At 62.1% G+C, this 27,452-nt stretch overlaps 1 protein-coding gene across 6 annotated transcripts; it reads right to left on the bottom strand.

The window, feature by feature from the left end:
- Positions 1–119: 119 nt before the first annotated feature.
- On the bottom strand, positions 120–27,452 carry DNMT3A (DNA methyltransferase 3 alpha). Of its 6 annotated transcripts, none has more exons than XM_048937321.1 (24): positions 27,336–27,452; positions 24,583–24,687; positions 21,920–22,122; positions 18,776–18,880; positions 12,975–13,314; positions 11,052–11,098; positions 10,513–10,659; positions 5,736–5,948; positions 5,480–5,638; positions 5,292–5,399; positions 4,906–5,062; positions 4,675–4,824; positions 4,362–4,406; positions 4,016–4,095; positions 3,816–3,928; positions 3,439–3,622; positions 3,267–3,351; positions 2,470–2,615; positions 2,267–2,357; positions 1,821–1,969; positions 1,647–1,732; positions 1,240–1,309; positions 995–1,113; positions 120–530 (listed from the first exon to the last, which is right to left on the bottom strand). In XM_048937321.1, the coding sequence occupies exons 3-24, from the start codon at positions 21,986–21,988 to the stop codon at positions 389–391; spliced, it is 2,805 nt and encodes a 934-aa protein (XP_048793278.1). In that variant the 5' UTR covers positions 21,989–22,122; positions 24,583–24,687; positions 27,336–27,452; the 3' UTR covers positions 120–388. The 6 variants fall into 6 exon arrangements, with proteins under 6 accessions (XP_048793278.1, XP_048793279.1, XP_048793281.1 ...); XM_048937322.1 differs by lacking the exon at positions 27,336–27,452 and adding an exon at positions 26,403–26,462; XM_048937324.1 differs by lacking the exons at positions 21,920–22,122; positions 24,583–24,687; positions 27,336–27,452 and adding an exon at positions 19,356–19,423.

Raw genomic sequence — 27,452 nt, 5'->3', positions numbered from 1 at the left:
TTTTATCCATATCTTATTTTTGCCTGGTTTTTTTTTTGTTTTTTTTTTTTTCTTCTGTTTTGTGGGTTGGTTTTTTTTTTTTTTTTAATAATTTTTCCTTTTGTTTTCTTTTTTTTTTTTTGTCCTGGTGCGATTGATTGATTGATTTTTTTTTAATATATATATTATTTTGGTTTTAAAACCTGGTTTTAAATAGGCTGAAAGCTGATCGTTGGGGATGGGGAGGCCCCGAGCCCTGCGCTCGGGGAGGCGCGTGCCGGCGGCCGCCGCGCCGTGCTCCCGTCTCTCTGCTGGGTGCTGGCTCTTCTCTCGCTCCGCGTTTTCTCTTCTCTTGGCATGGATGGTTCGGTTCTGACGCGCTCCGTGGCACAGTCCCCGTCCGGCTCTCCTAAACGCAGGCGAAGTACTCCTTGAGGGGTGCAAAGAGGTGGCGGATCACCGGCACGCTCCAGGATCTGCCGAGCAGTCTCTGCCGGGCCAGGCGGCTCATGTTGGACACGTCCGTGTAGTGCACCGGGAAGCCGAACACCCTGTGGGACAGGGGGACACGGGGTCAGCTGGGTGACAGCGGGGCAGAGGTGGAGGTCCCACGTGCCGTGGAGCTGTGCCATGGAGCCCTGTCACGCAGAGCTGCGCTGCGGAGATACGGCACGTGGAGCATCACCATGCAGAACTGCGCCACAGAGGTTTGGCCTGTGTTGTGGAGGCACTCGGGACGTGGAGCTGCGTTGCAGAGCCACAGCTCTGGTGCAGAACTGCACCACGGAGGCACGGCATGGCACGCCACACGACACTGCGCCACAGAGGCTCAACTTGGCACGTGGAGCTGCGCCATGAAGAGTTGATACATGCTGTGGATGTTCGGCATGTGGAACTGCACCACGGAGGCTCAGTGTGCAGAACAGTGCCCCGGAGGCTCACTAGTGCAGAGCTCTGCCATGGAGGCTCGGCACATGGAGCTGTCTCCCCCTCCGCCCCCCACTGCCCACAGTACCTCTCCATCTCCGTGCACCACAGGATGTCTTCCTTCTCATTCATGAAGACGGGGAAGTGCTGGTCTTTGCCCTGCTTGATGGAGTTGGAGCGAGTGGTGATGGTTCTCACTTTGCTGAACTGCAAGAGGCACAGGCTCATTGTCACTGGGTGTGACATCCAAGGGCAGTGCCATCCCCAAGGGCACAGCCAGGCACCAAAACCCCAGGAGATGTGGCAAAGACCCTGTGATCCCCATGGGCTGACCTTGGCTATCCTGCCGTGCTCCAGGCACTCCTGGAGTTCCAGCTTGTCATTGACCGTGGACGCCAGCGGCCTGGGAAGGACAGAGGTTGGAATGGAATGGGGTGGCAGTAGTATGTCTCCACATTCCCACATGGCAGCTTCCCAAAAGAGTTTGTTGGGTTCCCATGAGCCCACACCCCATATCCCCATGTGGTGACTTTCTAGGAAGACTTTGTTGGGTCCCCATGTGTTGTAACCTGAGAACGACTTTGTAGGGGATGGCTGCAGCCATGTGAGGAGCATCAGTACCCACTGCCCACGGGGATTTTGGGGAATCCAAGGGGCTGCAGAGCCACCCAGCACTGGGTTCAAGCCCTGTGGGCAGCCTGACACCAACACACACAGAGGGTTTGGGGGCTCTCACCAACCTGTTCATACCGGGAAGGTTACCCCAGAAGTACCGTGCCCGGTGTGCCGCAGACACCTCTTTGGCATCAATCATGACGGGGTTGGACTGGCAGAACACAGAGAGGCCAGGGGTCACCAGGGGCTCTGCAGGGCCCAGGGTGCCCCACTGGATGGGGACGTGGGGAGGCACCGACCTCGAGGAAGCGTGAGATGTCCCTTTTGTCGCTGACCCCCATGGCCACCACGTTCTCAAAGAGCCAGAAGAAGGGTCGGTCGTCACCCTCCTTGGGCCGTGCTTCATGCAGGAGGCGGTAGAACTCAAAGAAGAGGCGCCCAGTGCCCTCTGGGCAGGAGAGAATGGCATCAGCAGAGGGGTCGAGGGGAGTGACAAGGGGACGTGGTGAGGGCACACTGCAAGGGGGACACTGATGGAGACATACTAACAGGGAAATGGCAAAGAAATGCAAAGGGGACACAGCAAAGGGACACGGTGAAGGGACGTGATGAGAGGACACAATAAGGGGATGCAGCAAGGGACACAGTGAGGGGACATGAGGTGAGGAGACATGGCAAGGGGATGTAGAGATGGTGATGCAGTGAGGGGACATGCTGAGGGGATGCAGAGAGGACATAGCCTTACCGTACAGCCCCTTCCTGGCTGGGTTCACTATAGAGAGGTCATTGCAAGGGCTGCCCCCGATTACCAGGTCGAAGGGGCCCCACTCCTGTATCTGGGGGAGGAAGCATGCGGTGAGCTGCAGATGCCCCACAATGTGGGGATGCCATGGGACAGTGGGATGGGGGCGTGGACCTGGGGTCTGTACTGTGTTGGAGGGGACGTACATGTTTCTGGGTGACATTTCGGACGTCGCCGACGTACATGATCTTGCCTTGGTGCCTCACCATGCCCACGGTGATGGAGTCCTCGCACACCTCGGAGGCAATGTAGCGGTCCACCTGGATGCCCAGGTCCTTCAGCACCAGCAGGCCTGTGGGCAGCGAAGCCAGGTTGGTGAGCAGCAGGACGGGGGTCTCAGCCTACCTCCCTGTCCCATGGGTCCTGCCCCATCCCTTCCCACCTCCCCATCCCATTCCATTCTGTCCCATCCCATGTCAATTCCTTGTTCCACAGCAATATGTTCCATTCTGTCCCATCCTGTCCTGTCACGTTATGTCCCATCCGATTCCATCCCATCCCCATCCCATCATGTCCCATCCCATTATATTCTATCCACACCCATCCCAACTCACCACCTTGCATTCCATTCTGTCCCATTTCATCCCATTATGTCCCAGCCCAGGCCATAATGTCCCATCCCATTATGTTACATCCAGTCTCATCCCGTCCTGTCTGATCCTACTTTATCCCATCCCATTATGTTCAGTCACATCCCATTACGTCCCACCCCATCCCATCCAGACTCATCTTACTTGCTCTCTTATGTCTCATTCTGTCTCACCCCATCACATCCCATCCCACATCACTTCCCCATCCCATTCTGCTCTCTTCAGTCCCATTCCAACCCATGACATTATGTCCCATCCTAACTCAGCCCATTATGCTCCATCCCTCCCCACCCCATCCCATCTCCCAAGGGGTGGGTGCCACCATCCAGCTGCCCCCAGCCCCACAGACCCACCGGTGGCAATGCCATCAAACAGCGACAGCACGCGGATGGGTTTCCTCTTCTCAGCGGGGACAGGTGGGTACACCTTCGGTGGATCCTACAAGCAATGGGGCATAGGGATATGAGGCTGGGGCGGCAAGGCCACGGGATGGGGGGGGTCTATAGGGTGATGGGGGGCACTCACAAACTCCTGGTCGTGGTTGTTGGCGAAGAACATCTGGAGGCGCGATGGCCAATCTTCACGCCGCCGCAGGAGCCCATAGACACCCTTATGGCCGCACATGTAACAGTTCCAGGGGTCCTCCTTGATGGCCGCCTGTGCAGCCCCTGGCCCCACCAACAGGTCCACGCACTCCACGCAGAAACACCTTGGTGGGGTGGGGGGCACACGTCAGGGTGGGGGTCCCAGTGCCACCCATGCACACTGCATTGGCGAGAGTCCACGTGTGCCATCATCTCCTCCATTTCATCCCTATTGGGCAACCCCTTCCCACTGCAAGCTCCCACACTTTGTGGGGTCCCTCCAGCCCCACAGAAGCACTCCCCAGCTGCTCCCCCCACCTGCAGCAGTTGTTGTTGCCGCACATGAGCACCTCGCGCCCACCACAGCAGATGGTGCAGTAGGACTGGTATCCGTCGTCGTCGTATTGGTACGCGCACTCCAGAAAGCAGTTCTGGGGATGGGGGGCACAGAGTCAGTGTGGACTCCCGGACCCATAGCCCCATGTGGGGCTGTGAGAACCCCACCTCTCTGCACATACCTTGCAGTTTTGGCACATTCCCCCGATAAACAAAGGGTGCTCCAGGGTGACGTTGAGGCTCCCGCAGGAGATGCAGATATCTGGGGTGGCACACAGGGATGGGGGGGCAGTAAACCAGAGCCCCCCCACCCCAGCACCCCCAGTGCCCAATGGGACCACCTCACTTCTCACCAAGGCTCAGCCATGCCCATGCTGGAGAACCCCAAGGACCTGGAGATGGCAGCCCTGGGGGGGGGGGAGGGGGGGTGCCCCAAAGACCCCCCTGACCATGGGCTGGAGGCCCCATTCAGGGTCCCCCCAGCCCCACTGCTGTCAGGAGATGTTGGAGGCTGTGTGCACTGCTCACCTTCGATGTTTCTGCATTTCTGCCGCACCTCGTAGACAAGCCGCTCTGTGAGGGAAAAGGTGCCCAGCTTAGGGTTGGGGCTTAGAGAGGAACCCCTCTGTGCCCCTAGCCCTGCTTGAGGGGACCCCAGGATGAAGGGACCCCATTATGGGCACTCCATCATGGACACCCCACTATAAGCACCCCACTATGGGCACTTCAGCAGGGGTTCTCCATTATGGACATTCTGTGGGCACCCCATCGTGGTCAGCCCCACAGACATGGGGCAGCCCCACAGTGCAGCCCATTGCAGACCCTGTGTGGCTGTGGGTACCTCGGGTGCGCTCATCGATGATCTCCTTGACCTTGGGTTTCTCTGTTGTGCTTTTCCGGGGCTTTTTGGCGGGTGGGGGCGGCGCATAGGCAGCAGCTTCTGGCTCGACCCACATCTCTGTGTAAACTTCTTTGTAGGGGTTGCGCTCCTCTGTGAGGCAATGAGGGGGCTGTGAGCAGCTAGCATGGATGAAGACAGACCCCCTGTCCCCATGCCTGTCCCACCGCTCACCCTCGGGGGGCTCCAGGCCCTTGGGGCCGGAGGGCTGGAAGCCGCCCAGCGCCCACTCGATCATCTGCTTGTTCTGGATCTCCACTACCTTGGAGGTGTCAGTCTCATCATTCTCGGGGCACGCCGGGAAGATCTTCCCTGCTCTGCTGCTTGCCACCTGCATGGGAGCACCCGGCACTGCGTCACCTTCCATGTCCCTTCCTGGTGCCAACCCCCAGAGACGCATGCACTGACTGAGTGTCACGTCCTCAGCAGTGCCACGTCCTCGTGTCCCCTCCAGCTGTCACTCCACACAGATGCTGGCCCCCAACTGCTCCAGCACCGAGTGCCATGCCCTCAGCAGTGCCATGTCTCTGATGTCCCCTCCCAGTGCCACCAGTGCTCACCTGCAGCACCTCGTAGATGGCTTTGCGGTACATGGGCTGTTTGTTGTAGGTGGCCTGGTGGAAGGCGCTGGAGAAGGAGCTGAGGGGCAGGAGCTTCTCCACGCAGACCTGCGGGAGGCGACGTGGTGGCCATCACCCAAACAGGGACACGCCAAGGTCGGTGTGCACGGAGCAGGGGTGCCACTCACCACTGAGAACTTGCCGTCCCCAAACCACATCACCCAGCGGGTGCCCTCAGCTGCCCGGCTGCGTCCCGTCATCCACCAGGACACGATGCGCCCCGGCCACCAGGAGAAGCCGCGCAGCTTGCCCCACACCAGCTCACCGATACCGAAGCCCCGACCGTCCTGGGGATAGGGAGGGACACAAGGAAGGGACGGCGTCAGGGCTGTCCTCGAGTCGGCCCTGGTCCCGCACAGTGCTGTTGGCATGGGATGTGCTCACCTCGTACTCAGGCTCGTCGTCGGCTGACTTGGATGTGTTCTTGTCGACGGCGTCGGCCACCACAGGCTCAGGCGTGGTGGCCACATTGGGCGAAGCAGGGTCGGTGGGCTGCTGTGAGGCAGGGGGGCTGGCCTCCTCCTCCTTCTGCGGCTCGGCCCGCGGCGTCTCCTCCACCACGTTCATCACGGCGATCACTTTTGCCTTCTTCTCCGCCTGGTGGAAGAGAGGCGTCAGGGCAGTTCAGGAAGCCTCATCCCATCCCACTGCATCTGTATCCCTCTTCAATCTCATCCCATCGTATCCCATCCCACTGCAGCTCCACTCAGCCCCATTGCGTTCCATCCCATAGCGTCCCCATGCTATCCCACTGCATTTGGTCCTCACCTTACCACATCCTCACCTCATCGCATCCCATCCCACTGCATCTTCATCCCACCTCATCCTCATCGACATCACACTGCATCCTCATTCCACCCCATGCTCACCTCCATCCCATCCCCACTCCTTGGGCACGGCTGCCCCCCAGCACCCCAACCCTTGGGGGCTGTGCCATGCGCCACAAGCGGCTCCCCCTTGTTCCCATGCCTCAGTTTCTCTCTGCACTGCCCCCAATACCTGGCCAAGCTGTGCCAAACTCAGCTGAGCTGGACCAGACCTGGGCCAAACCATGCCAGAGGTTTGTTGGACTCAGAGAAGTTGGACTGCAGTGTGCCAAACTCGGCAGAACTGGACCAAACGGTGCGAAACTCAGCCAAGTTGCACTGGATAGTGCCAAACTGTGACAAAATCCACTAAGCTGGACCACACCGTGCCAAACTCAGCCAAATTGGACCAGACCCAAGCCAAGCCACGTTAAACTCAGCCAAGTTGGACCAGGATGGACCAAACCGTGCCAAACTCAGCTTGAGACGGACCAGACTGTATTAAAACACGCCGAACAACGCCGACCTGGCCAACCCACGCCAAACTCTGCCGAGCCGGCCCGGACCAGTCCAACCTGTGCCAAACGACACCACGCGGGGTTCAATCCAAACCGTGCCAGACTCAATCGAACCGGTCCGAGCCGCGCCAAGCCGAGCCGTGCCACCCCCGCGCCCACCCCACGCGCCCACCTACCCATGCGGGCTGAACGCTGCGGCCGGACCGAACCCAGCCGAGCCGAGCCGAGCCGTGCCGAGCCGGGGGCACGGCCGGCGGTTCTTTGTCTGGGAACTCCGGGTCACATGGTCCCAATCGGCCCGGCTGGTTGGCTGCGGGGCACCCGGCTCGGCCCGCCCCCCCCGCACGGCTCGGCCCGGCCCGGCCCGGCCCGGAGCGCTGCCCTTTGTCCCGGCGCTGCGTTCCTTTCGTGGACAAAGGCGGACGGCTCTGCAACCCGGGCGTGGGGTGGCACGGGGGGGTCGGCTGTCCCACGCGTGTCCCCGGAAAGCCGCGTGTCCCCAGATGCACCCACCTCAGCGGCACCCCGGAGTAACTCCGGGCGCCTCGGAGTCTCACCAGACACACAAACGTCCCCTGCGTGTCCCCACTGCATCCAGCTGAGCATCACCCCAGAGTACATCTCCCAAACACCCCGAAGCCTATCTCCCGAAGGCCACATGTCCCCCGACTGTCTCCAAGAAGCCGGGTGTCCCCAAAAGCATCCAACTGAGCAGCGCTCCAAAGCAAATCCGGACACCCCAAACTGCATCCCATGGGCTTCCACCACCTGTCCCAAGGTGTGGGAACCCCCAGAGCTGACACAGCCCCGGCACCCCGAGCTCCGAACCCACACCAGCGTCCCACCGGGGCAGAGAACCCCGCACTGGCAGCACCCGCCATGCCGTGCACCCACAGAGCTGTGCCACGTGCACCCACTGCCACCCATGCCCACTCCCACGAGTGCCACCGCCACGTTCCCACTACCACGCGTGCCACCCCCACTCTCCCGTTCCCACCCGTGCCCACTCCCACAGCGTCCCCATCCCCACACAGCCATCTCCACGCGTCCACCCCCACGCGTGCCCGTTCCCCGTCCATGCCTGCTCCCACACGATCCCACTCCTGAGCCCCATGGCCATGCTGCGGCCGCGCCGTCTCTGCGTGCCAGGGGGGTCGCGGCGCGGTCGTAGCGTGCGCTTGGTGGTGGCACTGCCGGGGATAGGCTTGGCCATGCGGCACCGTGCCATGCTGCAAGGAGCCGAGCCTTCGGATAAGGGATAAGCGCGGAGATGGAGACGGCACGGCTCTGGGATGGGACTGAGGCGATGCGCTCGGGGTGCCAGCACCCAGCCCAGTGCCCACCCCCCAGTGTCCCCAGCGAAGGGCTGAGTCACTCAAGGCCCCTTTGTGTTGCAGATGGAGGGGACAAAAGGAATGGCCGTGGGCCCCGGGCAATGCAATGAGGGCAGAAGGGGACGGGGTGGGGGTGGTAGCAGGGCCCTCGGTCCTGTCCCCATCCCCGTCGCCCGTCGTTTGCTACCCCCACCTTGCCCAGGCGTCTGGAACTCTTGAGATCCCCTCAGCACAGGAATTCCATGGTAAGGGGACCCCAATGGCAAAGGGACCCCATGACATTGGAATCCTCATGGCATGAGAATTCCACTGCACAGAGACACTATGGCGCAGAGATGCCTATGGCACTGGGATCCCCACAACACAGAAATTCTACGTCACGAGACTTCATGGCATGGGAACCCCATAGCATGGAGACATTACAGGGATCCACGTGGCATGGGGACACCATGGCACAAGGACCTCCATGGCATAGGAATTCCATGGCATAGGGACATCACAGCACAAGGACCCCCGTGGCATGGGAATTCCATGGCACAAGGAACCCCACTGTGCAGAGACCACTATGACACAGGAACCCCCATGGCACTGGAATCCCCACAGCACAGAAATTCTACAGCACGAGGACTCCACGGCATGGGGAATCTCATGGCACAGGGACCCCCATAGCATGGGGACTCCTGTGGCACAGGGATCCTTATGGTATATTGCACAAGGATCCCTATGGCACAAGGACTCCCATGGCATTGAGATCCCCATGGCATGGAAATTCCACGGCATGTGCACCCCATGGCATGAGGACCCCTGTGGCACAGAGATGCTCATGGACACTGCTAGCAGGGGACCCACAAGGCACAGGGACTCTCTTGGGAAAAGTCACTTGATACTGCACAACACCCAAGAAACCCAACAGAACGTGGGCAATCAGGCATGCAGTATAGTGAGAGGATCTGCACTGCCCATGCTTGAATGGGGGGACCCCAGGATCCAGGAGTGACACAAAAAGCACCCAAGAAAAGCTCCGGTGGGGGTGAGCACACAGCTAATTCTGCTCGGGGCTGTTCTCCTTTGTCCTGGGAAGGAGCAGGGCAGGAGAGGGAGGAAATGTCCCATCCGCTGACTATTAACGCAGAGATAAGCAGAGATTGGCACATCCCTGCGACTGGCAGATTGGTGATCAGGCTTTCCTGCCCTCAGGTCACAGACATCCGTCCCCATCTCATCCCAAGCCGTCCCATCCTCTCACATCCTTATCACCATTGCCATTGCTATTGCCAACATAATCACTACCTCCATTGCCATCCCATCCCAATCAAACCCAACACAACACGACTTACCCCAACCCCATCCTCTTACCACAGCCACTGCCATCATCATCTCTTATCTCCATTGCCATCGCCATGCCCATCCTCCTCCCACCCCATCCCATCCCTGCCCCATCTCTTATCCCCATCCCATCCAAAGCCAATCCAACTCACTCCATCCCCATCCTACTGCCATGTCTCACCCGTTCCTTTGTCCTATCCTATCCCCATCTCACTGTGTCTCCACCTCTGTGCTATCCCTGTCCCATCACCGCTGACATCTCCATGGCCATCCCCATGTCATCCCCATCTCCTCCCGCACCCCCATCCTTGTTCTGTCCCATCCCATCTCACAGCCAGCACGGTGTTACCACGGCATATCAATGTCAGGGAGCTGTGGTCCCCACCCCTGCGCTCTCTCCACACCCCACAACAAGCAATGGGGTGCAGCTGGGAGGGGACACTGACCCCTTTGCCACGGGCACCTCCTGTCCTTGCTGCCACCAGCACCGGGTAACAACTGGCAGGCAGGCTGTGAGACCCATGGGAAGCACACTGAGTGTGGCTCAGCCTTTCTCCCCGTAATGAAAAGAAAACACTTCATCTCGTTAGAAAAATAAAGGGATTACGTGTGGCCAAAATCGGCATTGTTTGAGAAAGAGGAACTGCTGAAAAGATGTATTTTGCTTTTTTTTTTTTAAAAGTATTTTTCCCCAATTATTTTTGGCCGCTGAGTGCTGCTGGCTGACCTGAATCCGCGTTTATTTGGCGAGAGAACGGTGCGCTGGGAATGTGATGCTTGGTGCAAGAACTGCACTGGGACTGTGCCAAGTCCCACACAGGACAGAGAGCATGGGGTGGCACTGCCACCAGTGTCCTCACAGTGCAAAGGGGCCGAAACCCCACCAGGTCACCCACAGAGCAATCAACCATGGCCTGACCTTGCTGTGCCTGTGGGGACACCAAGGCTGTTCCAGCTGTGCCCCATGGGGACGCAGGGATGCGGGGACATCGTGGCCATGCCAGCTGTGCCCTGTGCCACTGTGCCCCATGGGGACATCAAGGCCATGCTCCATCTCCACCGTCCCCAGGCCCCACTCTGGTCCCTGGAGAGCCACGGCACAGCCCTTGCACCCATACCACGGCACCATCCCGGTGTCCCCAAGTCTGGTGTCACCTGTCTGTCACCAAGTCCTCACCTCTCTCTTCCAGCGTGCCAGCCACTCGTCGCGCTTCCTCTTGCTGATGTAGTAGGGGTCCCCTGCCTGGAAGGTGTGCCGCTGCATGGGGCGCTGCCGCAGGCTCGACTCCCAGCCCAGCCCACCCCGCAGCCGCCCACGGGAGCCCTGTGGGGAGAGAGTGGGGTCAGGAGGGAGATCGGGGCTGCAGCACCATCACCACCCCAGCCCCCCCCCCTCCCTGTGAGCACACTCACACACACATGCATGCAAACATTCCATGTGGCACGCACTCACACATGTGCACTCACAGCTCTGCACACACACAGACGCACAAAGGGCTGCACACACTTGTGCTCACACTTACTTGCCCACAGATGTGCACACTCACAGCTGTGTGCACACACATGCAGGTGTACACACACATGCAGACGCACACACACACACACGTGCACGCTCACGTCTACGGGCACTCATGCGCACACAGCTATGCACATCACCAGCACACCCACGGAAGCACACATGGAAGCACACACGCAGTTACGTGCACACACACTTGCCTCCATTTTCAGGCTGTCGAAGTTGTTTTCCTCCTTCTCCTCCTTGCCTGCACACAGAGCAAAGCAGCCATCAGTGCCGTGCCATGGGGTGGGACGCGGGCAGGGCTGGGGGGCAGCTCTGGCTGTAGGGGGGGCCCTGGGCGTGCAGGGGAAGTAGGGCCAGGGCGGTTTCCTGCGCTCTCAGCCCCTCACACAGAGCCGCAGGTACGCGCAGAGCCGCTGCCGGGAAAGCAGCTAAAAATAACCCCACTGTTTCTGGGGCTGCAAAACCACCGGGTGACGCGGCTGCGGGGAGGGGGAAGCAGTGACACCGACTGGGCATCGGGCACCGCGTCCCTGTGGGTCCTCGGAGCTGCGCGCCCAGCTTGCTCATCCTGCCTGCAGGCGGTGGGGCTGCGGGTGGGGAAACTGAGGCACGGGGTCAGGGATCGCTTGTGGGGAAACTGAGGCCCAGGGACCGACTGAAGCAAAGTCCCCACAGGCCTGCATCCTCAGCATGGGGACAGAGCAAGCGCCAGCACGGGGTGGCATGGAGGGGGCAGTGCGGTGGGCTTTTCACTGCAGAGCTCGGGCCGCAGGGTATGAAAGGGCTCTTTAATGCTGAGGGGAAAGGGCGGAGGAATATGAGCCCCCGGCAGGGAGGTGAAACCCGAGCGCAGCCGCTGGCAGCCACCCCACTCCCTGCAGAGGGTGAGTCACGGGCTGGCCCTGCAGCCAGGTGCAGCGAGGGACTGCGCGGCTCCGTGCCTCCGGAGCAGCCTACAGGCTCAGCAGGGGATGCAGGTAGCTTCCCTGGCCTGTGTGTGGATGGCTCACTCATCTCCATCTCGCTCAGCCCCTTCCCAATCTGGTTCATCCCCAGTTTGCTCGTCTCTGTTCTCATCTTGTTCATCTCCATCCCCATCACTCCCCTCCATCCACACCCCACTTCCATCTTTATCTCCATCCCCATCTCAATCACCTCCATTTCCATCTCCCTCATATCTCCTCCCATCACTCCCCTCCATCCACACCCCACTTCCATCTCCATCCCCATCTCCATTATTCTCCATCCCTATCCCAGTCATCTCCACCCCCTTCGCTTATCTCTGCACCCATTTCGCTCATCTCCATCCCCATCTTGCTCATTCCCATCTCCATTTTGCTGATCTCCATCCCCATCTCACTGAGCCCCTTCTCCAGCTCACTCATCTCCATCCCATCTTGCTCATCTCCATTCATCTCCATTTATCTCCACCTCCATCCTCAACCCCTTCTTTACCTCCACTTCCATCTCCATTTCCATTCTCATCTTCATCCCTATCCTCATCTTGCTCAGCTCCATTTCTATTTCCATCCTCATATCCATCTCTACCTCCACTTCCACCTCCATTTCCACCCCCATCCCCATCTCCATCCCATCTCCATCTCCATCCCCATCTTGCTCATCTCCACCTGCATCTCTATCTCCACCTTCACCTCCATCTTGCTCATCTCCACCTTGATCTTCACCTCCTCCTCCATCCCCATGTCACTCAGGGTGCCCAGCCCCACATCCCAGCTCATTGTGAGATCCCCAAGAAGACCCCCTGGCCTTGGTGTCCCCACGCCCAGGTGCGCCCCATCCACTTGCCTCCCACCAGCACCAAGGGTGCGGGCACCAGCTTAGGGACCCCAGCACCACATCCCACAGGTGCACCATGCACGACACCTCCATGGCACATGCGGGACTGCCATGCAAAGCAGCACAAGGACAGCACACGCGTGGGCACATGCAGGAGGACGTCCCTCTAACCCTCCTGCCCCTTTCCCTCCCACGAGGCACAGAGCCCTTCTTCCTCCTCCTCTTCCTCCTCTGGTGCTGCCGCCCGTACCCCAGCAGGATGGGCAAGGGCCGGGGGTGCCCGGGGGCGCAGTGGGTGCCCCTGAACGCTCAGATCTTACTTTTCTCTGTGGCCTCCAGGAGTTTCCTCCTCCCGCGTTTCTTCTGGGGGTCGGAAGGGGCCAGCTCACCCTCATCGGCCGGGGCGTCCAGGCCCTCCTTGGGGGTGCAGCGGCCATTCTCCAGCGCCCGGCCCGTCTCTCCATCCGCCAGGCTCTCCGTCTCGTCCTCCTCGGGGCGCCCGCTTTTGGGGCTCGTGCCGCCCTCCTCCGTGCCCTTCCACTGGGCTCCGTCCGTCTCCAGGTCCCCGTTGGGCAGTGGCTCGGCAGGACTGGCCTCTGGGCAGGGAGGGGGGCACTTGGGGACGGCTGCCGTGTCTTTGGGTGTGTCACTGCTTTCCACCTGCAAAAGAGAAGGGAAAGGATCGGTGATGGCACAGGGATGCCCCCACCTGTCTGAGGGCTGAGGTCCCCGTGCCTTGGATGCTGTGTCTGAAGACATGAGGCACTGCAGTGACCATTTGGGAGCAAAAAGTTGACCGTGCCAAAAAATACACCAAGTCCCAGCTCCTGCATGAGGCTGGAAGGGGCTGACAGGGGACCATGAGGACAAGGACATGTGGACACGACATAGTCAGAACCAGGATGTAGCACCATGGCACCCTCAGGACCTACACATGCTATCATGGAAACTTTAGGATCAGGAAACACCAACATGGCACCCCCAGGACCAGCAGATGCTGCCATGGAACCATCAGGTGAAGGACACACCAATATGGAGCCTTCAGAACAATGACATGGCGCCATGGAACCATCAGGAGAAGCACACCGTGAAGATCAGGTGTACCACAAAGTCCAGGACTCATGGACATGGCACCACCAAGACCAGGATGCATGGAGGTGACACCACGTAGTCCAGGACATGGGGTTTAGGAGTCAGCCATCCCTGTGCTCAGGAACAGGTTGGGTACCTGTGGGAGGTGGTGGGTGAGCATCTTTGTATCTTTCGTTTTCTTTCTCTTCTTTTCCACATCTCCTCCGTTTGTTAAACAATTTCTAACTGACTCATGGGATTTCTTGCTTTTACTCTTCCTTTCCTCTTCCCCCATCCCACTGTGTGGTGCTGAGCTCCTTACAGCTATCAGCCCACAACACTCTATAGGCATTATTCCACAACGCCCTACAGCCATTCACCCATGCTACCACAACACCCCCAGAACAAAGAGAAAAGGATGTGACATCATGGGGACCTCAGTATGCTGCCATGACACCCTGAGGACCAGGTCCCCCTGTCACGGCAACCTCAGAACACTGACACACAGCCACAACACCTTGAGGAGCAGGAAATCCCATCATGATATGCCCTGGACCAGAAAGCACAGACCTGGCACCATGAGAACCATTCTGGCCACATGGATATGACACCTGTAGAACTACAACACATGGACATGGCACCCCTGGGATCTCAGTACATGGATACTGTACCCTCATAATGACAACACATGGACATGACACCCTCAGGACAAAGACAGGGTATGAGGGATATGGTCACACAGAGGGTGGTGAGGCACTGCAACAGAAGGAGGCTGTGGATGCCCCATCCCTGCAGGCACTCAAGGCCAGGCTGGATGTGGCTCTGGGCAGCCTGGTCTGCTGGTTGGCGGCCCAGCACACAGCAGAGGGGTTGAAACTGGATGAGCATTGTATTCCTTTTCAACCCAGGCCAGTCTATGATTCTATGATTCTATGGTCTCCTCAGGACAAGGACACAGTGCACTGGTGCCCTCAGGACCAGGATGGCACCCCCAGTCCCAGTCCCAGGACAAGTGAGGACAACCTGAGCACAGGGGACAGCATCCTGCCCAGCTGGGTGCTGCCAGGACCCTCTGGACTGTCACAGTGGGGTCGGTGACAGCAGCGTGTGTGCTTGTGCAAGAGACAGGTGGAATCAGGGGCACGCTTGTGTGTGTGACAGGCAGAGACAGTGACTGTGGTGTGTGTGTGTGTGCATGTGACAGGAAGAGACAGAGCATGTGACAACAGGACGTGTGACAACTGTGCGTGTGTGTGCATGATAGTCTGAAACCGCCCGTGACGTCTGTGTGTGGGTGTTCATACGTGTGCGTGCACACAGGACAGGCAGAACCCTGCAACAACCCGATCTGCACACATGTGTCATGCTAAGCAGGCATGACCAGAGCGTGCAACACGTGCCAGTGTCGGGGTGACAGCACCAACATCTCCAGCGGGGTCTATGTGCCTGTCTGCTGGTGCTGAGTGCAACACCTGCTTGCCAGTGTCGAGGTGACAGCACCAACACCTGCAGCGGGGTGTGCGCGCACACCAGGCGGCGCACAGCACGGCGCACAGTCGGCGAGCGGGGCTGCAGGGGTCCGAAGTGGCCACGGTGACAGTCAGAGCGAAAGGGCCATGCCCGGCTCGGCGGTTTCCGTGGCGAAGGAGAGTGAAAGTGCGGCTGCGTCACCGCGCCATCGCGGCGGTGCGCCGGGCTCGGCCCCCCCAGCTCAGCGCACCGTCAATGCCGTAACCCCAGTGCCACGGGACGGCCCGAAACGCAGATGCCCGGCCGTCCCCCGTGCGCTCCCTCCCCCGTCTCCCGCAAACTACACGTCCCAGGATGCACCGTACGGTGGCACGGAGCCAGCGACCGCCGCGCTGCCAGCGGGGCTCGGCGTGAGTGGGGGTCCGCGGAGGGGGAAAGCGATCCGTCCCAGCCTCGACCCGCGGGCACCGTCGGGGCCACCGGGTGCTGGAGGACCCTCTGCCCCGCTCCGCTCGCCGCATTTTCCCATCCGCTCGCCCGCTCATCCGCAGAAGCCCCCTCTCCGGGCGTGCCGGGGGGGTCCCGCTGCCGCTTACCATGGCGCATCCCCCGCGGGTGGGCGCGCAGACCCCGGAGCCCTTATGGGGCCGTCTCCGCCCGGTGCTGCTGCAGTGTCCCCACGGCGCTTCCTGCTCGCCCGACCGCGCTCACTTCCTCCGCTGGCGGCTGGGGAAGGCCGGGGCAGGCGGGCAGCAGCTGCGCACGGGGCCGGGAAGGAGGGGACGCGACGCACGGGGGGAGGAACGGGGCTGGAGAGGGGAGGGACGTTGGGTGACGGATGGGGGTCCGGCAGTGCCAACCCAACCGCGGCACGGGGAAGTGGGGCACCGAGCCCCGGCTTCATCCCGTCGGCACCCAACGCCACCCTCGTCTGCACCCAACGCCGTCCCGCTGGCAGCAAGCAGCCCCGCGCCCCCCGCTCTCCTGGGGACAGTGTCACGCTGTGCGCCAAGGACACACGCGCTACTACCACCCTGGTGGCCTCTCCCTGTGCCCACAGTACTGGCGGAAAGCTGAAGGCTGTCCCCCGGCCGCCCCCGCTGCAGGATAGTGGCGTCACCACGCACCAATCGCCCCCGGCACGGCACGGCACTGGCAGGGGCTGTGCGGGCTGTGTGGGGCGGGTGGACAATGCCAGGAAGCTGGGGTGGGTGTGGGACATGCTCTGCGTCCCCGTGCACGATGGCCTGCCTTGCACGACAACTTCTCTTGCACAACAGCTCTCCACTGCACACTGGGCTGCCTTGCATGACATCTGTCCCTTGCAGAATGATGCCCCTTGCTTGACAACCTTACTTGTGTGACAACCTCCCTTGCAAGAAAGCTCTCTGCTGCATGCTGGGCTGCCTTGCATGATGTCCTCCCTTACACAGTTACCTTCCCTTGCATGATGGCCTTTACACAACCTCCCTTGCACAACTGCAGTGTCTTGCAGGATGGCCTCCCTTGCATGACATCTGTCCCTTGCATATCCATCCCTCGCACACCGACAGGGGAAGGAGCTGTGAATCCACCCTGGCGCCCATCCCTGTCCCAGGGGAAGGCCTGGCTCGCCTGCTGCTGCCTTCCTTCCCACCCACCCTCTTCCTCTGCGCTGCCGGCTCTGGGAACAAGCACTGCCTTTTTCCGCGCTCCCCTCCCTGCAGGGCCCCCGCCAAGGACTCTGCTCCACAGCTGTGTGCCCCCAGGGGGGACCAGGGTGCACCATGACCAGGATGGTGCTGGGCTCCTGCCTGCTCCATTGTGGCAAAGCGGCACAGGGGAGGACCACTGCCGTGCACGGCACCAACTGCGAGGTCACTGGCTGGGGGTGGCCTCAGGGCCACAGCTTGGCACGACTTGGCATGGCACAGCATGGCTTAAGGTGACTCGGCATGGCACGGCACGGCTCGTGGTGACTTGGTAGCCCTGGGCGTACTGGTCTCAGGGCCATGGCATGGCACAGCTTGGCATGGCATGGCTCGAGGTGACTTGGCATGGCACAGCTCAGCACGGCGTGGCATGGTGCTGCCACCAACACCCTGCAGCTCCTCGTCCCCGCAGGGTCCCCAGGTGCAGGGGCAGAGCCGCCCTGCCCTGGGCCCTGCTCACCTGGCTGACGTCACCCCTCAGGATACATACCTTGGAACACCTGGAAAAACAAATGGTCCTGTTACAGCCGCGCCAGAGGGCTGCCCGCCCCCTCCCCACCTGGGGGTCCCCATATCTGCGCCCACATCCCCTCCAAACCCTGGGGCTGGAGAGAAAAGCTCCTTGCCCCATGGGTCCCCAATGTTTCCATGTGTCCCCACGCTGAGAGGACAGAGCTGCCACCTCTGCAGCACAAGCCCTTGGTGGCACACTCCTGGTGTCCCCATGCCACGTGTCCTCTTTTCCACCTGGGTCCTGTCCCTCCTGCACCTGGTGGCACAGGAGGAGCGCAGTACACGGTGCCCAGGAAGGATGGGGGTCACACTTCTCTGTGCCCTCTCCAGCACCAGGAAGTGCCACTGCTGCCACCACTGCATTCCAGCCCCAACATGGGGACCTCAGAGCTGCCCTTCAAAGGGTCAGAGCCCTCCAGGCTTCCCAGCTTGCTCCATTCCTGGATAACTTCTCCCCACTTGTTCTTGTGCCAGCATTGTTCTAGCATCGAAATAGCTCCCGCCCTCCGTGCTCACCTCCCATCCCACTGTATTTATAACCCCACTGTGACCCATGGCTGCTCCCCTCATCACCAGTGTCCCCTCATCCCAGTGCCATCCCATCACATAATGCCACTGCTGCAGTGTCCTTGTCCCACCGAAACATGTCCAAGTGCAGAATTAACCCTTACTGCAGCCACAAACTTCTGCAGAATTAACCCTTGTTTCAGCTGCAACTTCTGCAAAAAAAGGCTGCTTGGTGTCCCACGGAGCAGACAGCGCCAATGCTTAATGCAGCCACAAACGTCTGCAAAAAGGTTTTTGGTGTCCCATGGAGAAGATGGTGCCAACATGTCTGACTGTGGCCATGTGTCCAATTTTGGCAATGGCCAATGCTGCTGGGGGTTCCCTCTTGCTCAACACCGTCCCCACTGTCACCATGTGCCCCCGTGCCAGGAGGATGAATCCACCACCACTGAAAGCTTTGCTAAAAACAGTGCCCAAAGTCAAATGCCATGTCCCCAGAGCTAGTGCCACACCAGGGTTTGTGCTTTCCTGTGCCATGCCCTGTGCCAGTAGCACTGGGGCTGCTGCTTGGGGGAACCATTTCCCTGTCCATGCCCTGTGCCAGCAGCACCGGAGCTGCTCCTTGAGGGAACCGTTTCCCTGTGCCATGCCCTGAGCCAGCAGCACTGGAGCTGCTGCTTGGGGGAACCATTTCCCTGTGACATGCCCTGTGCCAGCAGCTCTGGGGCTGCTCCACTGGGGAGCCATTTCCACCACCAGCAGAGCAGGGATATCCTCTTTTGCGGTGTCAGTGGGCTGCAGTTCCTGCTTGGTAGAGCCAGAGAAAGGGGACTTTGGGGATGGCTGTCCCACTGGGCCCCACTGCTCACCTGGGCGTGTTTGCGTTTTCGCCCAGGCCGCCCGGCCTTCCTCATGGGTGTCCCTGGCTCCTGCTTCTCCTCCTTGCTCGGGTGCTCCTCCTGCTCCTCTTCCCCCTGTGGGATGGAGACATAGCATGGTTATGGCAGTTATGGGGCCACAGCCTAGGCATGGCTCCCCCTTGACACCCGTGAGGCAGCGGGGTGGCACCCCACACCGCCCCACACCCCCCATTTCCACAGGACAGGTGGCTGTGGGCACTCACCCTAAATCCCCACACTCTGGGGGGCTCCGAGGCCGAGCGCGGCCTACTGCAAGGCCTGAAGCCTGCGGTTGCCATGGTGACGCCACACTGCCACCACCGCGCGTGGGGCTGAGGCCTACGGCTTCATGCACCCCACAGAGCCGGGGCCTGCAACTCCGTGCCCCAAACACAGGGCTGGGGCCTACACCTCCATGTCCCCCCCCCCCCCGCAGGGCCGGGCCCCCTCAGCGCCGCTCGCCCCACAGTGGGGACGGGACCGGCTCCGGGACTCCGGGCAGAAGGGCTGAGCCTACAGCCGAGGCCTACGGCGTCGGGGAGCGCTCCACCTGAGCCCCAGAAGATCGCGGTGGTGGCGGCAGCAGAGGCCCAAGGCAGGAAGAGGCCGCGGAGGGGGGAGCGGGGAAGGCGGGGAGGCCGGCGGGGGGGCGGCGAGGGAGAGGCCGGGGAGGGGACGGGAGCTGGCAGGCAGACAGCGCTGGGCCTGGCAGCCACAGCCAGCGTGGGTCTGGCCTGTGGGGAGAGAGTGGGGGGTCGGGGGTGCCACGCTCCTGGGGTGGTGGTGCAAGGGGGGCCGTGGCCCAGGAAACCAAGGCTGGGAAGCAGGGGCACAGCACAGCCTTATGGCACCGGCGTTTGGCTTCTGCGAGGCCCCCGATTTTGGGTGGGTGTTTGGGAGGAGGGGTCTGCAGATGTGCTGCCAGCTCTCCCCACACTGGCAGAGGGCGTGCTGGCACCATGCTGGCCTCGAATGCCCCGTGGTACTTGAGGAGGGGGTCTCTGTGCCTCCCCTACTCCAAGCACTGCTGCGATTCCCCCCATGTCTTGGCTGGGGTGGTCTTGGGGGCACTGGTCTCAGGTACAGAGCTTGGCATGGCTTGGGATAGCGTGGCAAGGCTTGCGGTGACATGGTAGCCCTGGAGGCGCTGATGTCCGGGGCACAATGTGGCACAGCATGTTGTGGCTCAAGGTCACTTGGCATAGCATGGCATGACACGGCTCAGGGTGACTTGGTGGCCCTGAGGGCACTGGTCTCAGGGCCACAGCGTGTCATGGCTTGGCATGGTGTGATGTGGGACCACGAGGGCTGTGCAGCATGGGGAGGAGGCGGCGCGGCATTGGAGTGCACTGGAGAGCTAGGGGATGTTCTGGGATGCCTAGAGCTCCACACAACCCCCAGAGCTCCATGCAACCCCTGGAGCTCCATGTAACTCCCGGAGCTACACACAAACTTCTGGAGCTCCATGCAACCCTCAGAACTCCATGCAGTCCCTGGAGCTCCATGCAGCCCCTGGGGCTCTCTGCAATCCCCAAACTGAGCCCCAGGCTGTGCTGCACCCACACGCATCCCACAGGCAGGATGGAGCAGGGGGCACTTTGCAGAGCGATGCTCCCCATGTGCACCCCTCAGAGCACCTCCATGGGGCTCAGCACCTCCCTGCAGTGCAGAGCTGGGGCATAGCACCAGGAACCCCCAAAATGTGGCACAGGGAAACAAGCGCAGGGCTGCAGCCACAGTTCCAAGCCCCCTCCGACAATGTTGTAGCCCCTTGCTGGGAGCTGAGTCACCTCCCCATAAATCACCCCGTGTCTCTGCTCCCTGGGGCTCGCCAAAGAGCCTGGCGCGTCCCTGCAGCACCACTGCTGCCAAGCAACAACCCAGAGGGAAACCACCTCCAAGGGGAGAGCTGTGAGCTGTGAGCTGCTGCTGCTGCTGCTGCATGACGCAGTGCCGGCGCCGCGCCCGATGCTGGGTCCTTACTCCTGACTGCAGCAGGGCTGTGGGCACAGGGCTGGGTGCTGGGACCCCTGTGCTGAGCTGTTGTCATTGGTGTGACCCACAGTGAAGGGAGCATATGTCCCTTCTGCAGGGGTGACTCAGTGTGTAATGACACGTCCCAGTGGGGTCAGGCTGGGACAATGTGGTGAAGTGATGCCCAGACCAGGACCAGAAGCACTGAAGCTCCAAGCACCATACACCAAGCTCTGGCAATGGGCGCAGGGACCCTGGGCACAGGACCCCAGGTACCAGGAACTCAAACAATGGGACCCCACTGGGACTCCAGGCACCAGGACCTCAGGCTCTGCACCCCAGGCAGTGGGACCCTGCTAGGATCCCAGACATTGGGGCCCTGGGCACTGGCACTGTGGGGTCCAGCTTGTGAGACAGCGTCCTGTTGCACCTCTGCCATCCCTATGGGATGAGAGATAGCTGTGGGCACAGCAAGGCACGTGCCATGGAGCACCACACCATATATGTCCCAGAAGGGGACAGAGACCCCATTGTGCCCCCTGTACCACATCCTGCACTGAAGCAGCCCCCAGCTGATGGGCACAGGGACTGACACGGCCCGGAGAAACCCTCATGACCCCGTCCCCGTGCTGCTCATGGCAGGCTGGCATCCAGCTGGCAGCGTCCCCAGTCCCCATGCTGTGACCGGGCCATGCCGTGTCCCCTGCGCGCCGGGGACAATCCTCCCCAAGGAAAGGGTGATGCCTTCTGGTAAAGAGAGCAGGCACTTGGCTTTGGGTTTGCCCTCACGTCATAAGGACACAAAGAGGCTGGTGGGGGGCAGCCCAGGACTGCCACTGGGGTCAGGGGCTGTGCGTGCCACGTGGGGATGGGGACAGCCATTGGGTTGTCACCGTGATCCACGGTGGGGGACACCCTTTCCCACTCCATACCCCCAACCCAGCCCCATGGCAGGGGTCACCCTGTGTTCTCACAGCAGCAGCCGGCGCGGTGCCCCCTCCCCACTGCCCGCACCGCCAGAAATAGCTCAATCCCCACTAATCCCCATGCAGCTCAGCCTCGCTCCCAACTCCCTGCTGCCACCGCGCTCTGGGGGGAGCGCAGCTATGGGGTCCCCCCAGTCCCAAAACAGAGCTGTACCTTGTGCGTGTCATGCGCCTCGCGGTCCGGCGCGGGGCTGCTGGCGTCAATGGCTCCGCTGGAGGGCATGGTGCTGAGGGGGGGACTCGGAGGGGGGGGCTTGGCACCGCGAGGGGCCCCGCTGCCACCACCACCACCGCCGCCGCTGCGCTCCGGCTCCGAGGAGGGCTCCGGGAGGGGTCAGCCAGCCCCTGTGTGGGTCCCTGTGGGATTCAAAGGGATGGGGTGAGGGGGGAGCAGCGTCCCCCAGCCCCCCGCCGCGCCCCCGAGCGTGGCAATGATTAACATGGCACAGCCTTGACTCGGCTGTGCAGCGCCCTGCCTGCGCCCCGGTACGTGGGGTGCACAGTGTGGGGTGTTGCAGGATTCACGGTGTGGGGTGTGGGATGCACAGAGTGGGGTGTGTGGGGTGCAGGATGCATGGTGTGGGATGCACAGAGTGGGGTGTGTGGGGTGCAGGATGCACGGTGTGGGGTGTGGGATGCACAGAGTGGGGTGTGTGGGGTGCGGGATGCATTGTGTGGGGTGTGGGATGCACAGAATGGGGCATATGGGGTGCAGGATGCTCAGTGTGGGGTGTGGGATGCACAGAGTAGGGTGTGTGGGGTGCAGGATGCATAACATGAGGTGTTTGGGATGCAGAGAGTACAGCGCAGGGGGCACAGTGCGTGACGTGGAGGCACACAGCGTGGCACAGGGTGCACAGAGCACCATGTGGGGTGCACAGAGCACAGCGCGGGGTACAGGGGGCACGATGCGGGGCGCACGGAGCACAACGTGGGGTGCACCGTGCACTACCTGGCAGGGTGCAGAGTGCACGACGTGGGGTGCACAGAGCGTGGCGCGAGCTGCGTGGTGCACGACGTGGGGGTGCACAGAGCGCCATGTGGGGCACACGCTGCGCTAGGCAGGGCGCACGGCGCGCAGTGCGGGGTGCAGGGTGCGGGAGGCAGGGTGCGCGGCGCAGGCAGGGCCCCGCGGGGCTGCGGAGGAGGCGTCAGCCCCAGCACCTGTTGCTATGGAAAACGCTGCCTGCATTAGCCATGGCCGAGGCTGCTGTTGCCTTTGGCACCGGCGCTGCAATTTGTTTCTAGAGCTTTCCAGCCGCAGCTCGTTCCCAGCCGGCGGGGTGGGGGGCTGCCGGGCGGGCAGGGCCCTGCTTCTAGGAACACAAACTCAGAGCCCGGCACGTTCCTCCCGTCCCCTTGGCCGCCTGCGGCACGGGGCTGCTGCGGGGGGAGAGGGGGCCCCAAGTGCTGCCGGGGCTGCAGTGCACGGTGCATGGGGTGGGGGGCGGCGGGGGAGGCGGTGGGTGCTGGGGGCTTCCACCTCTCCTTGGTGCTGTTTGCAAAGTGGGGGGCGGGAGGGGAAAGGAGGGGGTGCGAGCTGGGGGTGTAGGATGCAAGCTGGGGGTGCAAGATGGGGACCAGGGCACGGGACTGGGGACCGTGGGGTCAAGCTGGGGGTGCAGAACACAACATGGGGATGGGGGGATGTGGGTACAAGCTGGGGGTGCAGGACGCAGGTGCAGGATGCAGGATGCAGACCAAAGCACAGGACTGGGGAGCAGGGCTGCAAGCTGGGGGTGCAGCATGCAACTTTGGGGCTGTGGGCTCTGGGGTGGTGATGGCACAGGGCTGTGCGTATGGGACGGGGGCTGGGGTGCAGTGCCCCCCCCCTTCCCCCCCAGCACCCCCCCACTGCCTGCACACAGCACAAGGGCTTTCCCCGGCCCCTCCCTCGCCAGCTGCCAGGGAGCCTCCATGGGGAACCCCATCCCCATCCCCGTCCCCATCCCTGTCCCTGTAGCACAGAGTCTGCCATGACCCATGCCTACAGCTCTGGGGGATCCCACACTGGTGCCAGCACCAGGTATGGCCACGCGTCATCGCTGCGGGTGCACGTCCCCAAGGTGCAACGCAGACAGCACCACGGCACAGCATGGCACACATACTGGCACACAGGCACCTTAGCCCCACATTCCCAAGCAGACAGTGCACCCCATCACCCCCCCATAGCCACATCCGCTGTCACCGGAGGCCACGTGCTGCTGGGGGACATCTGGGGACACCTGGGGACACCCTGTGCCCCCCCCCCCCACCTTGCATCCCCAGTGTCCCCAGTGTCCCCTTGAGGCAGCACCTCCAAAACAACAGACTGCACCCCAAACCCCCGCAGCCCCTGACAGTGCACACATGTGGGGCCACGGACCCCCCTGTGCCCGCCGCCATGCTCAGCCCCGTGTCGAACCCCCCCCCCCCCCCCAGCTGCCGGAGCCCTTTGATTCCCTTCCAGCCAACATGGTCTCCAAACGCACTAAAAATAGTTGGGCTGCGTACAAAACCCTCCGCACCCGCAGGGCTGCGGGGAAAGGAGGAGGAGGGGTGGGGGGGACACGGAATGAACAAAGCCTGGAGGTGTGAGGGGGGGGGGGGGGGGGGGGGACCCGACAGCACCCCAAAAAACATTCCCCCCCCCCACCTCCCAGCCCCACGGCACGCTCTTACCCCACACTTAGGCCACCGTCACCGCTCTCCTCCAGCACAGCACCGGGGCATTCCCTCTGCGGGGAGAACCGCGTCCCTTCTCCCTCCCTAATTCCCTCCTTCCCTCCCTTCTTCCCTTCTGCTTTTCCCCTATTTAACCGCCGGCGCTGACCTTACCCGGTGACGGCGGCGGCGAAGCGGGGGGAACGCGTCCGCCCCAAACCTCTCCGCTGCACGGAGTCACGCTCGGCGGCGGCGGCGGAGGCGGTGGAAGTAGGTTACCTGCGATGATGCACGGCGAGAAAAAAAGGAAAAATCATATAGCTCATCTCCATCCATCCATCCATCCATCCACCCTCCTCGTATTTCGGGATGCCGACAGCCAACCCCCCCCTCACCCCCCCCCCACCCCTCCACCCCGGAGCTACCCAACAGCCATTTTAGGTGACGGCAGCAGGGGATGGTTTTTTGGGTTCCCGCAGCCGTGGAAGGATGCAGGGAGGGAGGGAGGGACCTCCCCGGCTCCCCCCGCCCCGGTGTGCTCTGTCCTAAGGTGACCCGGGGACTGCAGCGTCCCCAGCGCAGGGATGGCTGCTGTGTTGGGAGGGGGTCCCTCTGTGCGGACACAGCGCCTTCGCTGCGCTCCAGGAGGCAACGCACTGCGTGCTGCACCCTGGGGAGCAGTGCACTGCACCGTGCTGCATCCCCAGGAGCAATGCACCGTGCTATGCTGCACCTCCAGGAGCAATGCACCACGCCATGCTGCACCCCTAGGAGCAATGCGCTGCCCGGAGCTGCAAACAACTTCACAGCACCCCGGGGGGCAACGTGCTGCACCACGATGCACCGTGGGGAGCAATGCAATGCATTGCCTTGCACCCACGGGAGTGATGCGCTGCACTGGGCTGCACACCAGGGAGCAGTGCACTGCCCAGCACTGCAGGGAGCAATGCACTGTGCCACGCCGCTACAGACTGCACTGCACCCCAGGGGGCACTGCGCTGCATCCTGGGGACCAATGCACTGCACTGCACTGCACTGCACTGTGCTCCAGGGGGCAACGCACTGCACTGTGCAGCGCTGCACCTCGCTGAGCAATGCGCTGCACTGTGCTGCACCTCGGGGAGCAATGACCTGCCCAGCACTGCATGCAGGGAGCAATGCACTGCATCGCACTGCAACAGACTTTGCTGCCCCTCAGGGAGCGATGCACTGCCTTAGCACAGCACTGCGGTGTGCAGCGCCCCAAGGAGCAACACGCTACCTGGAGCTGCAAGCAAGGCAGCGATGCATTGCACCATGCATAATGCACTGCATGCTGGGGAGCAGATGTGCTGTCCTGCACTGCGCTGTAATGCATCCTCACTGCACGCCACAGAGCACTGCACTGCGCCACGCTGCACTGCACCACAAAGAGAGATGCGCCGCCTGTGCTGCACACTGCAGAGCGCTGCACAGCCCAGCCCCACGCTACACTGCACGCCAGGCAGCGACGTGCTGTCCTGCACAGCACTGTGCAGTGACAAGTGCTGCGCTGCATCCCTGAGCTGCACCCAAGGCAGCACTGCACTGCACTGCACTGCACCCTGAGGAACACTGTGCTGTGCTTTGCCCCACGGAGTGCTGCACTGCCCCTCACTGCACTGCCCCTCACTGCACCCTGGGGCACCGCACAGTGCTGCACCCTGGACAGCGATGCACTGCACCACACCGCACCGCCCTGCACTGCAAAGCCACACCGCAAGCAAACCGAAAGCCAAGCTGCAGGCCTAAGCACAGCCTGCAAAGCAGCGACGCTGGCAAGGGCACAGACAGGCTGCCAATGTGATGGGGACACCGGGATGGCGACGGGGACACCGGGAGGGCAATGGGGACACCGGCGCTTTGGGGGCACCCCTTATTCGCTGGGGAGGATCCTGGGGGTTGGGGGGGCTGGCCCAGCTCGGTGCCATTCCCGGTGCCCGTCCCCACCGTGCGCCCCATGGGGCTGCGCTCACCCCGCGGTGACACCGCCGACGTCACCCGGAGGGAAGGGACGGAGAGAAAGAGGAACTGAGCATGGAGGAACGTTTCCTCGGCCCGCGGGTTCACGTGGAAAGAAAATAATAGAATACAAATAGGCAATAAAATGAAAGGGTCAGGGTGGGAGGTGGGGAGGAGGGGGGGGGGGGGGAAGGAGTGTGACACCACACTGGGTGACACTGGGGGGCTGCTCCCCTCCGCCACCTGCAGCCCCGTGCTGTGGGGTCACTGTAGTTTGATTGGGTTGGGGGTTTGTTTGCTGGGTTTGTTTTTTTTTCCTTTTTTTTTTTTTTTTTTTTTTTAATTTTTAGGGGTATTCTTATTTCCTCCGAAAGAAACTTTCCGCGGGCGGCGGGGTGAAGTTCGCCTCGGGGCCGGAGCTGCTGGGGGAGGGAGGGGGGGCAACGGGGGGGCGAGCAGGGCACGGGGGGGCAGGGGCAGGTAGGGGGCGGGCAGGAGGCACGGGGAGAGAGCAAGGGACGGGCTGGGAGAGGGCAGGGGTACGGGCAGGACGCTGGAAGGGGGCAGAGGGTGCAGGAGGGGGGCACGGCGGGCAGCGTGCGGGCAGGAAGGGGGCACGGGGTGCAGGCAGGGAGCAGGCAAGGTGCAGGCAGGAGGGGGGCACAGGGCACAGGGCGCAGGGCTCCCGCACCCGCAGCGCCTCCCGCACCCCCTCAAACCCCGCATCCCCCCCCACCACAGAACCCCTTACAACCCCCCCCCCCCCCCCAACCCCCGGAAGCCCTCCCCCTCCCGCACCCGGCCGCCCCCCCCAACCCGCTGCCCTTCAGCCGCCGTCGGGCGCTCAAGGACGCGGGGGGGGTCGGGGGGGGGGGGGGGAGGGCCGCTGCCATCTTTTCCTGCCCCGGGCCGGGGGGGGGGGGGGGAGGTGGGGGGTGCGGGGTTACCTGGGGCGCCGCGGGGCCCGGCGGAGCGCTGCGGGGCGGTGCGGGGCGGTGCGGGGCCGAGCGGGGCCGAGCGGAGCCGAGCGGAGCCGGGCCGAGCCGAGCGGAGCCGAACCGCCC

The sequence above is a fragment of the Lagopus muta genome, chromosome 2 (genome assembly GCF_023343835.1).
Source record: "Lagopus muta isolate bLagMut1 chromosome 2, bLagMut1 primary, whole genome shotgun sequence".
NCBI classification, from domain to species: Eukaryota; Metazoa; Chordata; class Aves; order Galliformes; family Phasianidae; genus Lagopus; species Lagopus muta.
This window is presented reverse-complemented; position numbering and strand designations above follow the sequence as displayed.

What these genes read in the sequence shown, in the direction of transcription:
- DNMT3A (XM_048937320.1), bottom strand. Translation starts at nt 19,104, where the DNA reads ATGGCAACCGCAGGCTTCAGGCCTTGCAGTAGGCCGCGCTCGGCCTCG. An exon ending in CCAGAGTGTGGGGATTTAGG is followed by an intron (nt 18,881 to 19,029) that starts GTGAGTGCCCAC and finishes TCCATCCCACAG; the next exon opens with GGGGAAGAGGAGCAGGAGGA. An exon ending in ACATCTCACGCTTCCTCGAG is followed by an intron (nt 1,733 to 1,820) that starts GTCGGTGCCTCC and finishes GTGTTCTGCCAG; the next exon opens with TCCAACCCCGTCATGATTGA.